Source organism: Odontomachus brunneus, unplaced genomic scaffold, assembly GCF_010583005.1.
Source record: "Odontomachus brunneus isolate Ranch 3 - 2012 unplaced genomic scaffold, Obru_v1 Obru_scaffold_118, whole genome shotgun sequence".
NCBI lineage: Eukaryota > Metazoa > Arthropoda > Insecta > Hymenoptera > Formicidae > Odontomachus > Odontomachus brunneus.
In genome coordinates this window covers 704352-718774 of record NW_022639568.1, presented here as the reverse complement: position 1 = coordinate 718774, position 14423 = coordinate 704352, and the positions used below count along the sequence as shown (strand labels likewise).

The 14423-nt window shown below is 39.8% G+C and overlaps 1 protein-coding gene across 7 annotated transcripts in view; it reads left to right on the top strand.

Moving 5' to 3' along the window:
• LOC116849586 (C-terminal-binding protein) overlaps positions 1–7358 on the top strand; it is a 51584-nt gene extending 44226 nt beyond the window's left edge. For 6 of the 7 annotated variants that reach the window (XM_032826895.1, XM_032826891.1, XM_032826893.1 and 3 more), the window contains one exon: positions 971–7358. In XM_032826895.1, the coding sequence (XP_032682786.1) occupies positions 971–1325 (355 nt within the window). In that variant the 3' untranslated portion in view covers positions 1326–7358. Of the gene's footprint in view, positions 1–472 lie in introns of all 7 variants that reach the window. The other variant, XM_032826897.1, reaches the window with a different exon arrangement.
• The last annotated feature ends 7065 nt before the right edge of the window (positions 7359–14423 follow it).

Here is a 14423-nt window from a genome sequence, read left to right as displayed (position 1 = left end):
AAAATGGCTGTAACGCGATTTTTTTTTTTTTTTTTTTTTTAGCAATACGCGCACGGCACGTTCGCGATACGTCGAAAAATAATTGTCCACGTACAGCTCGCATCGTTACTTCGCCTTCAGCTATCAGTCAAGATAACTACTGTCGCTAAGAGCCAGTCGCGCAATTTTCGATGAGACAGAGCGCATTCCACGGCTTCAATAATGAAAATTTTATGTAGTTGTTTGAAAAATGTTAGAGGGATGTTTTGTTCACTTTAACCTGAACACGTGCCTCTGATCATCTCATGTCGAACATCCCTGTATATATACACGAAACCCAGTATACAGGGTGCCCCGTAACTGGAGGTACACTGTATACGCAATTGCGTCGACGCAATTGCTTCTTGCTTTTTTGACACACTATATAATACATTCCTCTCTCTCTTTTAACATTTCTCACTGCACCGCGAAATAGATATCGTAATTTTTGCAGAAACGGATTTTCAAGCAGATGTTAGCCTTCCGTTGTTATCTGCGATTGCGCGGAAATGGAATCACTCTCTCGAGCCCGAATAGCGCGAGAATGTGTGTAGCAAAAATAAAAAAAAAAACAGTTATAAAACGAAAAACGCACGATCGAACGGACGGTAAAATGAAAACGCGGTAGACGAGAAAATTTGCTACGGTGTGCGAAGCGAAAAAGACGAATTCTCTTAAAGAGAAAGTGTCTACCTGTGTGTTCCTCCTTCCTGTTCGCGCGTCGCAAGGACCACTACTGCTCCTAGAGCCAATCGATCACAAAACACTCGAATTGGGAAGCTACACACTTCGCCAAACAAAGTATAAAAAACAAACAAATAAAAAAACCGAAAAAACAAACAACGGCGCGCTGTGCACGCGCTGTGTAAAACAAAAAAAGTAAAAAAACGCACAAAATTGCACAAATTTGTCGAGGGACTGCCATGATCTGTTGTATTTTCGCTTTCTCCAGCAGCTACCCCGAGGGGATCAACGGCGGATACTATGCTGGCGCACTACCCGTGCAACAGGCGCACTCGACGACTCCTCACGATTCAGCGCCCCCACCACCCGGCGGGCATTCCGTCGTCGGCGGCGGAGGCGGCGGCGGCGGGGCCGGTGGCGGCGGGCCCAACTCGTCGGCGGGTGGCGCCGGCGGCGGCGCTGGCGGGCCGCAGGGCCCCGCGGGTCCAACGGTAGGCGGCGGCGGTGGGGCCGGCGGCGGTCCCGCGGCGGCGCCCCCCACCGCCGGCCTGCCCGGACTACCACACAGCATAGTGAGCGAGCCCGACCCCCGACCGAGCCCGCCCGCCCCGAGTCCCCGTTGACCTTGAACCCCTTAAATGAGAAAGAAAGAAAGCAAGGGAAAAAAAAGAAAGGAAACCGAGTAACAGACGAGAAAAAAAAAACAGAAAAAAACACCTCACAGCTACGCCCGCACCACCAACACCACCATCACCACCACTATCACCACCATCACCACCACCACAACAACCACCACAACAACCATCACCACCTCCACCACCATCACTACCAAAACACCACAATCATCCGCTATCCACCACCAAATACAAAAACAACACCAACCATCACAATCAATCAATCATTCAATCATTCATTCATTCAACCAATCACTACCATCCTCCGATATGTTCTCTAATTTTGCGCCCCTCCCTGCCCCTTCGATGATACGATGATGCGATATTATTATTACGGCGACGATGATGATGATGATAATATGATTAGCCATTCACACACGATGACACACACGACGACGAGAATTTTATAGAGAAACGGCCCGAGAGATCGAGATAGATCTATACACATATACACACACATACGGTGTTGCAATTGTAACGCGCGCGCCCCGAAAATCTGTCCGCTGCTTCCGAAGTACTCGAGGGGATCTGTTCTTACGAGAGAGAAATAATGAGCAAGAGAAATGAAAATGTATGAAGAAAGAGATACAGAGAGAAAATTCAAGGAGAGTGATTGAATGTACGAGAAAAAACGAGCGAGCGAAAGAGAGAGAGAGAGAGAGAATGATGCTGAGAGTTGAAAAAGACGCGCACGTGCGAATATGTGCTGCTGCGATGTATTGTGTAATAATGTGTGCGTGTGTACGTTTTTGCGTTCGCGTTTGCATTTGTAAGAGTCTCTCGAACGGAGAGCGTAATTTCCGAATGTAATAATTATATAAGACCAAGCAAGTCAAATACAGTTGGACACTGTAATGCTGACGAAAGCAACCGCGATCGCCGGCCCATCCTCGACTCGCGCGAGCTGGGGAACTTACCTTCGCTCTTCGTCGGTCCTTATTTATCAAGGACTTGATTTCTCAAGGTAAAAAACACAGGTCCGCGAGACGCATCGCGCAATTTTGGAATCCTAAATTCTCGACGATCGTTGGATGATTTATATTCAAGCATCGCTCGTCGTTTGGTAAAGAAGGACAGAGTGTAGAAAGGACCATTGCTCCCTCAATTAAATCCACTTATCTTCACGGAAATGACGCGCTTATCTCGAAAGAACAGAGAGAAAGAAGGAGGCAGACAGTTGATCTTGCGACAGTTCTGATAGTTTCAATTTGCACACCTAATCACACAAATTGTGATTTTCTTTCCTAAGTACGAACTCTGGACAGTGTACCAGCAGTTCTTTTCAACATCATCTGACATTGTCAGATACGTCCATGTCAATCGTGCGCTCTTTCTTTCTCTCTTTCGCGCGCGCGCTCTCTCTCTCTTTCCAAACATTTGATTTTATCGAGACGAAAAAGATAAGAAACTGTCAAAAGCTCGTACACACAGATCAGCATAATAGCCTTGACAAAGTTGTCCAGTGAGTGGATAACAGCATTAGCTATATTTTATCGGTGGACATACATTGGCCCGAAAATTTTTGAAATTCGGAACCTGGAATAATTTCCCGAAAAATCGCAACATCGAGACAGTATCTCGAAATCTAATAACGTAACTCTAAAATTGTCTGGGATGTGCTCAGAATGTCCTAGGATACTCCTGAATATTTTTTCAGATTGTTTCAAAACATCTTGTACTATCTAGGAATATCCTAAACTATACATTTGCAAGGATGAATAATTACCCCGAAAATAATATAACAGGTGTATTATTATTTGGATACATTTTGGTATCCAAATAGGCAAATACTGATGCACTCACCTATACAACGAAACAATTCCTGCATTTAAGCAAAATTTCAAGACATTGTCTCAGATTTCGATATTACGATTTCTCGGGAAATTGCGTATCCCACTTTCTTATAGGAATTTCTGAAACGATATAACTATGTCTTATCGAGACTATTATGCTGATCTGTATACTCGCTGCAAATGACTACATATATCAAGTTGATCGGGAAGTTTCGCCCGTTATTTCGTTCTTTTTTCTCTTCATGTTGTTTGACTATGTCAGGCACTACTGACGAGCAAAAAAATGATCAAACTTGCGAATCTCGTGGTTTTGCTCACCTTGATATATTTATATGTGAAGTGGGAAAAAGGTCCGAGCGTGACGCACATGTAGAAAGAGCGAGCGAGAGAAGCGAATGGAAGACTGATGCTGCGTTTAAGAATGCGATTATGCGACGATTTTTCGGTGGAATTTCCAAAGGAGATCGACCGTAATTTTTATTTACTTCTATTCGACTAATACGGACGGCGTGTACAATTTTCTATGTTCTTTTTCTTTTGTTTCATATCTAGACGAATGTCAAGTGAGTGTGTGTGTGTGTGTGTGTGTGTGTGCACGCGCGCGCGCGCGCGCGCGTACAACACACCCGCGACAAGTTCTTCCCTTCTCGTACTCGTAGCATCGTAAGAAAAGAAAGGAAGGAAGATAGCAAGAAAGAAAGAAAAAATGGAAAAAAAGAAAGAAGAGGGCGGGGGCTCTTCGCGAAGACGAAACACGAGCGGTATGAACCGAGATTACTGCTATTTACCGTAAAAAAAAACGAGATATATTTGTGTTTATAGCCTATTCGTCGCGTTGTAGGCTGAATTATTAAGTTAGTTCAAGACACGACACTCTTCCAGTTTTATAATTCGTCGAGTGTTCATCGGCGACATATTGATCTTTTTAATTGATCGATCGATCTTTTTCGTAGGACTCTCAAGCGTCTATGTCGCGATTTGCGATTTTCCTAACTTCTCAGTCGACTATTAATTTCTTTCACCCCCCCTCCTTCTCTTCCCTTATACGCGTTATTCTTTTTCTTTTTTCTTTTTTTTTTTTTTCAATTTGAAACCTTATAATCCCTCCTCGATTGTAATATCGACGACGCATCTTATACGACATTTCTCTTTCCACTCATTATTATGTTTATTTCGAAATAACTGTATTATATCGAATGTTTTATTACATCTCAATATATTTGCTTAATGAACATACGAGAATAGCACAGAATTTCTTTCCCTTGCATACACACAAATCCCAGTTCGTTCCGTGTCGAGTCTGTGGGGAAGCATTTTGGAAGCTTCCTCACTTAGACTCTCGTCGTACAGCGCGTCATACATTAATTTGTCAGACTGTATTTGGGCTCGCATGTGTCGTTCAGAGAATGAGGAACAGATAAGAAATTCTGCTCGATTGAACCCTTGCAATTGATCGAGAAACGTTAATTCATTGTCTTGCCAAACGAAAATGCGAGCGAACGAACGAGTGAGCAAGCGAATGAATGAGCGAGCGAGCGAGCGAATAAGCGAGCGAACGAATCAGCGACATTTCTTTCGAGACTGGTGGAGTCCGTTTTGTTTTCGATTAGCGGTGTGTTTGTAACACGAAAGTATCGTTGAGATACTGCAACGGGAGAAACGTAGCTCTGTCACAAAATATCAATATATATATATATATATATATATATTGATATATAAAATTCATATATATACATACATATTGCATTCTCCTTCGAGTCACGAAAATGCTACATGAATGGCGGCAAAGAGGTGATTGAAGCGTCAACGGCCTTTACATACATAGTATATATACAGCTTGCGATAATAAGATAGTAAGAAATTGACGCGACAAGTCTTAATGCTAAAAAAGGAAAGAAAAGATTTTTTTGTTTTGCATTTGAGACAATTCTCTCTCTCTCTCTCTCTCTCTCTCTCTCTCTCTCTCTCTCTCTCTCTCTGCTGGTTGCGAGAGAGAACCAGTCTGTTAAACGCTCATATTTTCCTTTTTCGTGTCGCGTATATTAAATGACTATAATAATTGTAGACTCTCAATTATTATATAAAGAATTTTCCGTGTATGTATATGTGTGTGTATGTATGTAATGTGTATATATATACACACAAAAATTGTTGCGCGATATATTTGGAGCTATTATTCGTGGATTAAATTTAAAGTTGCACGAGAGCAGTTAATAATTAATGCACGGGAGTAGACACTTCATATAAGTTATAATCGCGGAATTCGATAAATCCCGATTATTATTATCATTATCTCAAAAAGCGCATTTGTCTTATCGAAAATTAAAGTCGGAGCTTACTTTCCGCAGAAGCGAAAAGTTACTTGTCGGTTCTTCATTTTGTTTTTTTATTTTATTTTATTTCGAGAAATTCAAGAAGCACTCTTCCAACGCTCTTAACGTTATAATTGACTGAATTCGATACGAGCGGGAACAATATTGGAAAGATAATGAGTATATGCGTACATAATTGTTATTCGCGAAGAAATGTCGCGAATCTTGTGCAAAATTACTTATTTTAATTCTCGGTTTTCGTTAATCGAGCGATTCTCGCCTTGACGTCTCGACACGATGCAGCATCTTCGTCACAGAAGGATGATCGCGTGAGGTATGTCACAATTAGCGAGCATTGTCGATAAAATTGGCAAAATCTTCCATTGATAGAGAAGGGGTTGTCTGAAGAAAACAAAAAAATTACAGAACAATTCGTGTTTCTTCTACGAGCATGTATCCGTCGATAATTGTCTTTGAACGAGTGGAATCGCGAGAGGTGTAAAAGTGAGAGAGGAAGTAAATGCAAGAGAAAGAGAGAGAGAAGAAAAAAGAGAGTAAATGTGCGAGAGAGAGAGAAAGGGAGAGAGTAAATGCGAAGGAGAGATTGTGAGAATGAGAGAACAAACAGAAACAAGTTTTATTAACTGATAATTATAATACGATTATTGTATCGTGTGCAAAGTAATTGCGATCATGCGAGAACACTTGGAATATATTATGGAAAAAGATAAATAATTAGATGGAGAAAAGAAAGAAAACTGCAAATAAGGGAGGAAATTAATAAGGGAGATTTTTTTCGAGAGAAATTATAGAACTGATATTGCTGATGATAATAATTAAATAAAAGAAAAACAAGAAAATATGCGAAATCTGTTTTGGTGAGAGGGAGAGAGAGAAAAAGAAAGACAGAAACGTACGCACGCACAGGTACATACACATACATTCATTCATTCATTTACTCACTCATTCAATCAATCATTCACTCACTCACACACACAGAGATACGCGCGCATATTTTTTTCAGTTTTTCACCGCTGACTCCTTCTAGTTGAGTTCTAACGAAAAAGATTTATCGTGTGAGGTGACTATTGGTATGGTATCTTCCAAGTAAATCAATGACTGGTTAATGATTCTAGTATTAATCCGACAGCTTCTCAGAGAAGACGCAATATCGTCTGTTAATCTCGACATAGCCTTCGTCCCTTTCCGCTCTCGAAGAGGTGGTTCTTGTTTTTTCAATTGCTGTGTGAAGATTGCAGCTTGCTCTTTGACAAGTGTTCTCTTCGTCGTTGAGAATTTTTCATACGTCTTGACATTAACGGACGGTGTTGTTACAAATGTGATTCTGTGCGAAAGAAATTCTCGAGAAAGTCCTTAGGTGATCTTTGTATTGCAATTTACCGTCGTTGACCGCTGAAATCATTCGGTACATAAAATGAAACACAGGAGACAGTTCGAGTTTGACATTCGCGAAAGCTTCTCCTACAACCCGCGACCGACTTTCGCGAGGCTCCTCCGAGCTTTTCAAGCGAGCGAGCGCGAAAATCATTCCAATTTGGACGTTAGAGAGGGAAAGCGGAAGAGAGAGAGAAATAACAGGTCATAGCGGATGATTAGATATGAGACAGACGACAAGTATGCGAGCGAGCGAGCGAAAGAAAGAGAGAAAATGAGGATATGAAGCATCACATATAGACACGCGTTTACACATTCTCTCATACATTCATACATACGTACGTATACACACACGCACACACATATACATACACACAGAGAGCGCGTGACAGACATAAACATTTTTAAATAGAATACGCTACGTACATAAAGGTACACAAGATACGTCTATTGCGTGACGAGGTGGTCCTCGAAGGGCGAGCGAAAAAAAGAGAGAGAAAGAGAGTATTAATTATTTAGATTATTATTAGAGAAAAAGAGAATGAAAACTAGAAGAAGAAGCTGAAGAGGAATAAGAAGATGAACAAGACCACGCAGAAGAACCAACTCGTCTCAGCACGGTCGTATCGTTACAATAACGTAGAGACATTATATATACCTTTTTTTTGCAAGAATATTATTATAAATACGTCATTATATATATAAATATAAATATAAATATATAAATATAAATATATATATATATAGAGAGAGAGAGAGAGAGAGAGAGAGAGAGAGAGAGTGAGTGAGCGAATCAGCGAGTGAGAGAGGGGGGAGGGTGAGGGAGTGGGGGAGGGAGAGTGAATGAGAGTGAGAGAGAGAGAGAGATATGTCGCTTTTAATCAATCAGTTCTTTTTTCCTTAATCAGTTTTTCATGTGCGTATAATATTTGTATAGATAGATAGTTCCTTTCTCCCGCCCTCCCCGCTCCCCCTTATTTTCGTCTTCTATTCGTGTTCTTCATTTCGTTCTCGACGTGAAAAAAGAGAGAGACAGAAGAGGAAAACGGCACCAACAAGACTACTATTACTACTATTACTACTATCGCTACTACTACTACCATTACTACAACGCGTCTTCGTTTTTCGCGATTTGACGAAAGGGAGAAAACGATATAAATCGAAGTGTACCGACAAAAGAATGAAGAGAATAGAGCCACACTTTTTAATGATAAATAAAATAGGGAAAATCGTGTTGAGCGAAAAAGTTGTCGAGAGAACAAGCAACACACACACATTAATATTATAATTAATAATAATTATAATAAATACAATATTTGTACAATAATCGACGGTGCTCTCTGTGTGTACGTATGTGCGTGTGTATATATAGTGGATTATACAAAACATCTGACACGAGATTTTATCAAAAACACGTGTGCAGATAGGTTAGATCGAATTGAACAAAAAATTTCAGAAAATAAATTCCTGAATGAAGAAAGATTAGCGAGTCAATGTGTGCAATGTTGCGAGACGAGCTCTCTCGTTCGCCAGTCTTCTCAAAATTTCTCAAAAATTGTTCGAAAAGTAGTGAAGGAATTTTTTGTTCAAACTAATTTATCTGCACACGTGCTTTTGACAATCTCATGTCAGCTATCCTGCATACACGCTCCTTGCCCGTGTTTTTTATGTTCATCTACCTCCCTCCTCCTTCCTTTTTTGATTATAATTTACAATTTATCGATTTATGACAGTTATCACGTTACGAAGCATGGACGAAGATACATCAAGAAATTGCTAAGTTACATCTAGAATTACAAAAAAAAATAATTTCTTGCAAAATGAAAATTTTTGTTTCAGCTGCACGGGCGGGCTATGCTCTTGCCTGACATGCTGTATTTTGCGATAAGAAGTGTCATACGTAAGCGCAAATTCAGCGAGAATGGAAGCATAAACGAGCTTTTGCCATTTAAGAAAATAGCTATCTTCCTTTGATTTTTACGTCGCGTTTTATCTTTGTAAGTTCCAACGGAGCAATGTGACTTGATTTTGAGAATTGGAGAAGCAGTGTGCTAATTAAACTCGTTATTTCTGTAAGTCAATATAGAATACGGTCAATATAGATACTGTTTATAGCCATCACTACTTCGATTCCGTTAAGGAAAGTAGCGGATCGTAGCAAAAACTTTGGAACTAATAGCATGCTCGACTGGCTCTGGGTTAACCCACTCTGGGTTATTTAGCCTACGCTTATTGGTCGAACAAGTACTTATAAGCTTTATGATTAGCTAGTAGAGACTTATGACGTCATTAATCGCTCTTGGAGCGGTTAACCCAGGGCCAGTCGACACGCTATAACTTAAAGAAATAATGGGTCTAAGGAGCACATTAGCCCGTTATTTCTATAAATATTGGCCAATACGAATGTTGTTTATAGCTACCATATATGGATTGCTTTCCAACAAGAGACATAAATCGACACAAGTATCATCCTATCTTTGTTACTCACTAAATGTGGAACAAATAGCGTGTCGACTGGCCCTGGGTTAATCGCTCCGAGAGCGATTAATGACGCCATAAGTCTCTAGCCAATCATAAAGCTTATAAGTACTTGTTCGACCAATAAACTGGGCTGAATAACCCAGAGCCAGTCGAACATGCTAAAAGCTATCTTTTATTATTCTATGAATGATGTTTGTGTCAACTTGTGTTTCTTGTTGGAAAGCAACCATGTAATACTAAATATGGCGCGTAGAGCTCTCAGCGGTACCGCAACACTACGGTGCAGACAATGCTCGTCTGTCTTTTTCTATATCAATATCAGTGTTCTGTCTGTGTAAAATGCATGTGTAAGGGCTATCGCACACAAATTGACATAACTGCATATGCATAGCATAAGACCGTATGTACCAATGAGCATCGAGTATTAAGTCGCCATATTGGTGTTCGATGCTTAATATTCGATGCTCATTGGTCCATACAATCTTATGCTATGCATATGCAGTTATGTCAATTTGTGTGCGATAGCCCTAACGTTTGGGAGCGGTGCACTTGGACACGGTGCATTTGGACACAGCCAATCACAGCACCGTGTGATTAGAGACATTTGTAGGGTCCCTTGGAACAGCGACTTGTGATTGGACTGTGTCCAATTGCCCCGTGTCCAACTGATATACACCCCTAACGTTTACCCTTCCATCATGGTATAATGGCTCTTGCACACAGGACGCGGTAATGCTTGCCGCGCGGCGGAAGTTCGCGGATATGTAGGAGCCATAAGGCTGAGTTCCCACTTAGCGCGTCACGCGTCGCGTCGTCCGAGTTAAGCTAATCAAATCGTCCCATTTTATTCGGCGTAAAGTTACGCAATAAAATGGAACGATTTGATTGGTTTAACTCGGACATCGTGACGTGTGACGCGCTAAGTGGGAACGCACCTTAAGCCAATACGATTAGACCTGACGCCTAATGCAGGATTTACACCGCGTCCGATATCTCATGTACGATCATTTTTCCGCAATAATTAAATAATAATCGAATAAATTAAATAATAATCAAATAAAGAAATAATAATACTCAAATATTAAATGGTAGTGATAATAACATCTGCTCAACAATCGTGTGATAATATCCGCGAGTGGATAATAAAGAAATAATGATTGAATAATCGGTAATAACAATACCTGGGTAACAGTTCTAACGAAAACTTTAGGCTCAACAAAGGCAACAAAATAAACAAACCGGCGTAACGACTCGCTCGAGCCGCTGACTAGGCGCCGCGGAGGGGGGGCGGCCGGATAGATAAGCACGCATGCGCGAGCACGTGCTCGGGAGTCACGCTACTACGCTATCAGCCGCCGAGGCGAGCGCGTCGCGGGAGCCGTCGCGTTATTTTCTAAATTATTTCGCGCCGATTTTTAAAACCACATTTTAATTTCGCCACAATTAAACCGATAATTAATACGAGTTGAGACGCGTACTTATCACGCAAGCAGGTGTTGCGGACTTTACCGCAGCAGGTAATTACCGCGTTTTATTTACTTTTTTACTTAAATAGAGAAACGTCGCGATCGAGTTCCTCAATGCCGATCAAATATTATCATTACCATTTATTATTCAAGTATTATTATTTCTTTATTCGGTTCATTTAACTATTTTTATTACGTATTGGGAAACAACTCGAATGCCGTTACGACGATTTTCTTACCTCGTATTGCTGTCATGTGTAATCAGAGTTGTAAAAGTATCAATTAAATTTGCCTCAATTTGACAGAGTTGGTGCAAAAGTGAGTTTCACTTATTTGAATTCGTAATTAAAAATCCGATAAAACTGGAAATTCTTTTGTTTGGAATCAAGTTCTGTAATGCCTCCATTGTCGTGTGTAATATTAAATTAAATCTGCTTTGTGTTACAGAGACGAAGCAGACTAGCCGACTCTTAGGGGCTGCTGCGCTGAAGGATCCGGCTCGGGCCAAGCGGGGTTAGCTCGAAGGTTAGTTTCCTTAATTAACATTTGTCATTAAAAATCCAATAAGATTCATAATTCTCTTGCTCGAAATCGAGATAATTTGAATCGAATCAAAGATCGCATTAAATCGTAATTACACGCGGGAAAAATTTTCCCTGAGTAATATCACCACTTGAAAAATGTTAATTTGTTTTAAGAAATTTACAATAAACATCGAGAAAAAGGAAATTGGGATATTCTAAATGTGAATGCATTCTGAAAAACTCTACCAGCGTGAAAAATATCACGCTGGTATATTTTTTTTAATATTTTAAATTTTTTTACTCAAACTGACATCAATCCACGAAACTAATCGGCAAAAAATTTTTCTGTTCCAGAAACGAAAGCAGAACGTGGCTGCCCTCGATCGGCGGATCGGTGAGTCAAATAAGAAAATAAATTGGGAATAGAAAGACAAAAGTCTTTCTATGTAATGCATGTTTATAATTCAATGCGATTTACTTTGCTGTGATGTAGTGTGTGTATGTGCCGTCCAATAAAGCACGTTGCTCGAAATATTTGAAAGATCGCTTTTACAAATAATAATATTAGTAATAATGCATTTTTATATAAATTTGGCAAATTTTCAAGTATTTTTCTCCCAATTGCCATTAAAGTATCGAATATATGTTCTAAATTCAAAATTTTATAAAATTATTCAGTTTTATTAAATGCGATCTTTCAAATGTCTTAATCAGTGCGCCAATGCGCAGAGATTGCGCTATAGAGATTGCGCTACAGAAAATGCGCAATCACATCACCCGCCTCAATAGATCTTCCGCCGGTCGTTAATTTTTCCAATTTTCTCTCTCGTGTAAGCTTGTGTCGCGATTGCATTTCGTAAAGTATAGAGTTCGTCATTAAATAAAATTCGATGTCGTGCGGTATCTGCACGAAGCGATCTAACGTGATTACTTAAACTGCTCGCGAAATTAATTTCACGATCGTCGGTAAATTTTCAGGTTTCAATTTTTTACTTAGAATTTCCTAACACGGAACAAATAGTTAATGTTAGCGAGCGTTGATCCCTCGCGAAAAACGCGATATATACAAATCATATGCGAGCAGTTGTTTGTTTATTTACGCGGCGCGCGACGAGTTCCATCGAACAAAACAGGCGTCTTACGCGGTAATATTTTTTCGCGTGAATTTTGAGTAGAATCTTTATTTCTATCGTCGCAATTTTTATAGTTCTTGATTTTTCATTCACGCTTGCATTTTCGATTATATGTTTTGATAAATTTGCGAATTTAACCGGTTCGTATTTGCGGAAGAATCGAGAGCAAACTTCGCAGAAATTCTGCGGAGCTGTTATCCGCAAAAGCATTGTGGAATTGTCTTCGCACAAATATTGCGGAGCTGTTATCCGCAAAAATATTGCGGAATTGTCTTCGCAAAAGTATTGCGGAGCTGCTATCCGCAAAAATATTGCGGAATTGTCTTCGCAAAAATATTGCGGAGCTGTTATCCGCAAAAGTATTGCGGAGCTATATTGCAGCCTACGCTGCACCATCGAAACGTCATATTAGGGATATTTCACGTCGTACGTGAGAATCTCGCACAGATTACTTCGCCCACGCGTCGAAAGATTTCGCGAGATCGGCCTTCGATTCGTGCCGCGTGTTTTCTTCGCTCGCGGATTCCGTTTTCTTCGTAAGCGACTCGCGTCATGCGTGTATCAAAGCAATACACTACAACTCGATCGGACCGTTGCTGAATTTGTCACACATACTCTTCGTTTATTCGAAAGGCATTATCTCGAAGACGCAGTTCGAGATATTTCATACGCAATTCGCAACTCGGAGTGTATCCCCCAAGAAAGACGGGATTTTTCGTGAAATCTCTGGTTAGATTACCGCGGTCGGAAGTGAATTACAGGCGACGTGAGACGCAAGGACCGTTGCAGTGTCAGATGCAGCGACAGGATGGCTGGTGGATCCTGGACACCGTGGGACGACGCGCAATGGTGAGCGCCTCATATTTAGACGCTCATATAGTAGTTAGCGTCACTTTACGTAGATTAGCATGCACGTAGACGTAAATCGCATTGGGTCCGACGGGAAATAAAGTAAGAATTGGAATTTGTAATTCGCCGGAGTTACGTAAGAATGATCCAACCAAAGAGTTTAGCTCTGAGATTTTCGCAATAGTTCAACGAGTCAAGCATTTCCATTTCTTTAAGACTGACTAGCTTAATCCTTAGAAAAATATGCAAAAAGACTGGTAAAAAATAAAAAACTGTTTCTTAATTCATTTCAAGCATAAGGCTTGAATTTTTTTGTTTAGCTTAAAAAGATGTGAATGGAGTATCCATTGATAAAAGTTTATAATTTTTTGAATTGGATCACTCTCGCATAACAATGGCCAATTGAAATTTCGATACGACAGGCTTCCTTCCCATTGGATTATTTCTTGATGATATATTAAATTGATAATCAACATGTATAATTTCAACATGTCATATTTATATGCTATATACAGAGTGGACCATTTTCATCCAGTCGAATATGTCGAAAACCAAGCACGGGAGAGAAAAATGTTTCAGACAAAAGTTGTAAGGCTTAAAAAAACGCATTCAACAATAGTAGTTATTTGACATAGGATGGCGTCGCCAAGGTCAGAACAAGGTCAACTTTGCTTTTTTAAATAGAAATACATATTTTTTATTACGGCATTTTATTCAACGTAAAAACGCAAATAACTTTTGCTTGAAAAAATTTTTTATACGACCTCTATTTTCTAAGATATTTACGTAAATATCTACAAGATTATTAGTTTCAATAATTTTTTACTTGAATTCTGTCAACTTTAGCGGAAAATATGAAGAGATAAAAATTGTATATTTTGTTCTCATAGAGCTCTGAGAATTTTTTCAGAATTTTATATTAACTTTTTAGTACTTCATTTTCTTACATTTTCTTGAATCCCTCAGTCCCTCAGTCCCTACCTACAAATCAAAATTTTTGCTCAGGGAAACGAACTCAAAAATGTTGATTAGTAGGGATTGAAAGCTCATAAATAGCTCCTAATTCTGAGCTATTCGTTTTTTAGTTTTCACGT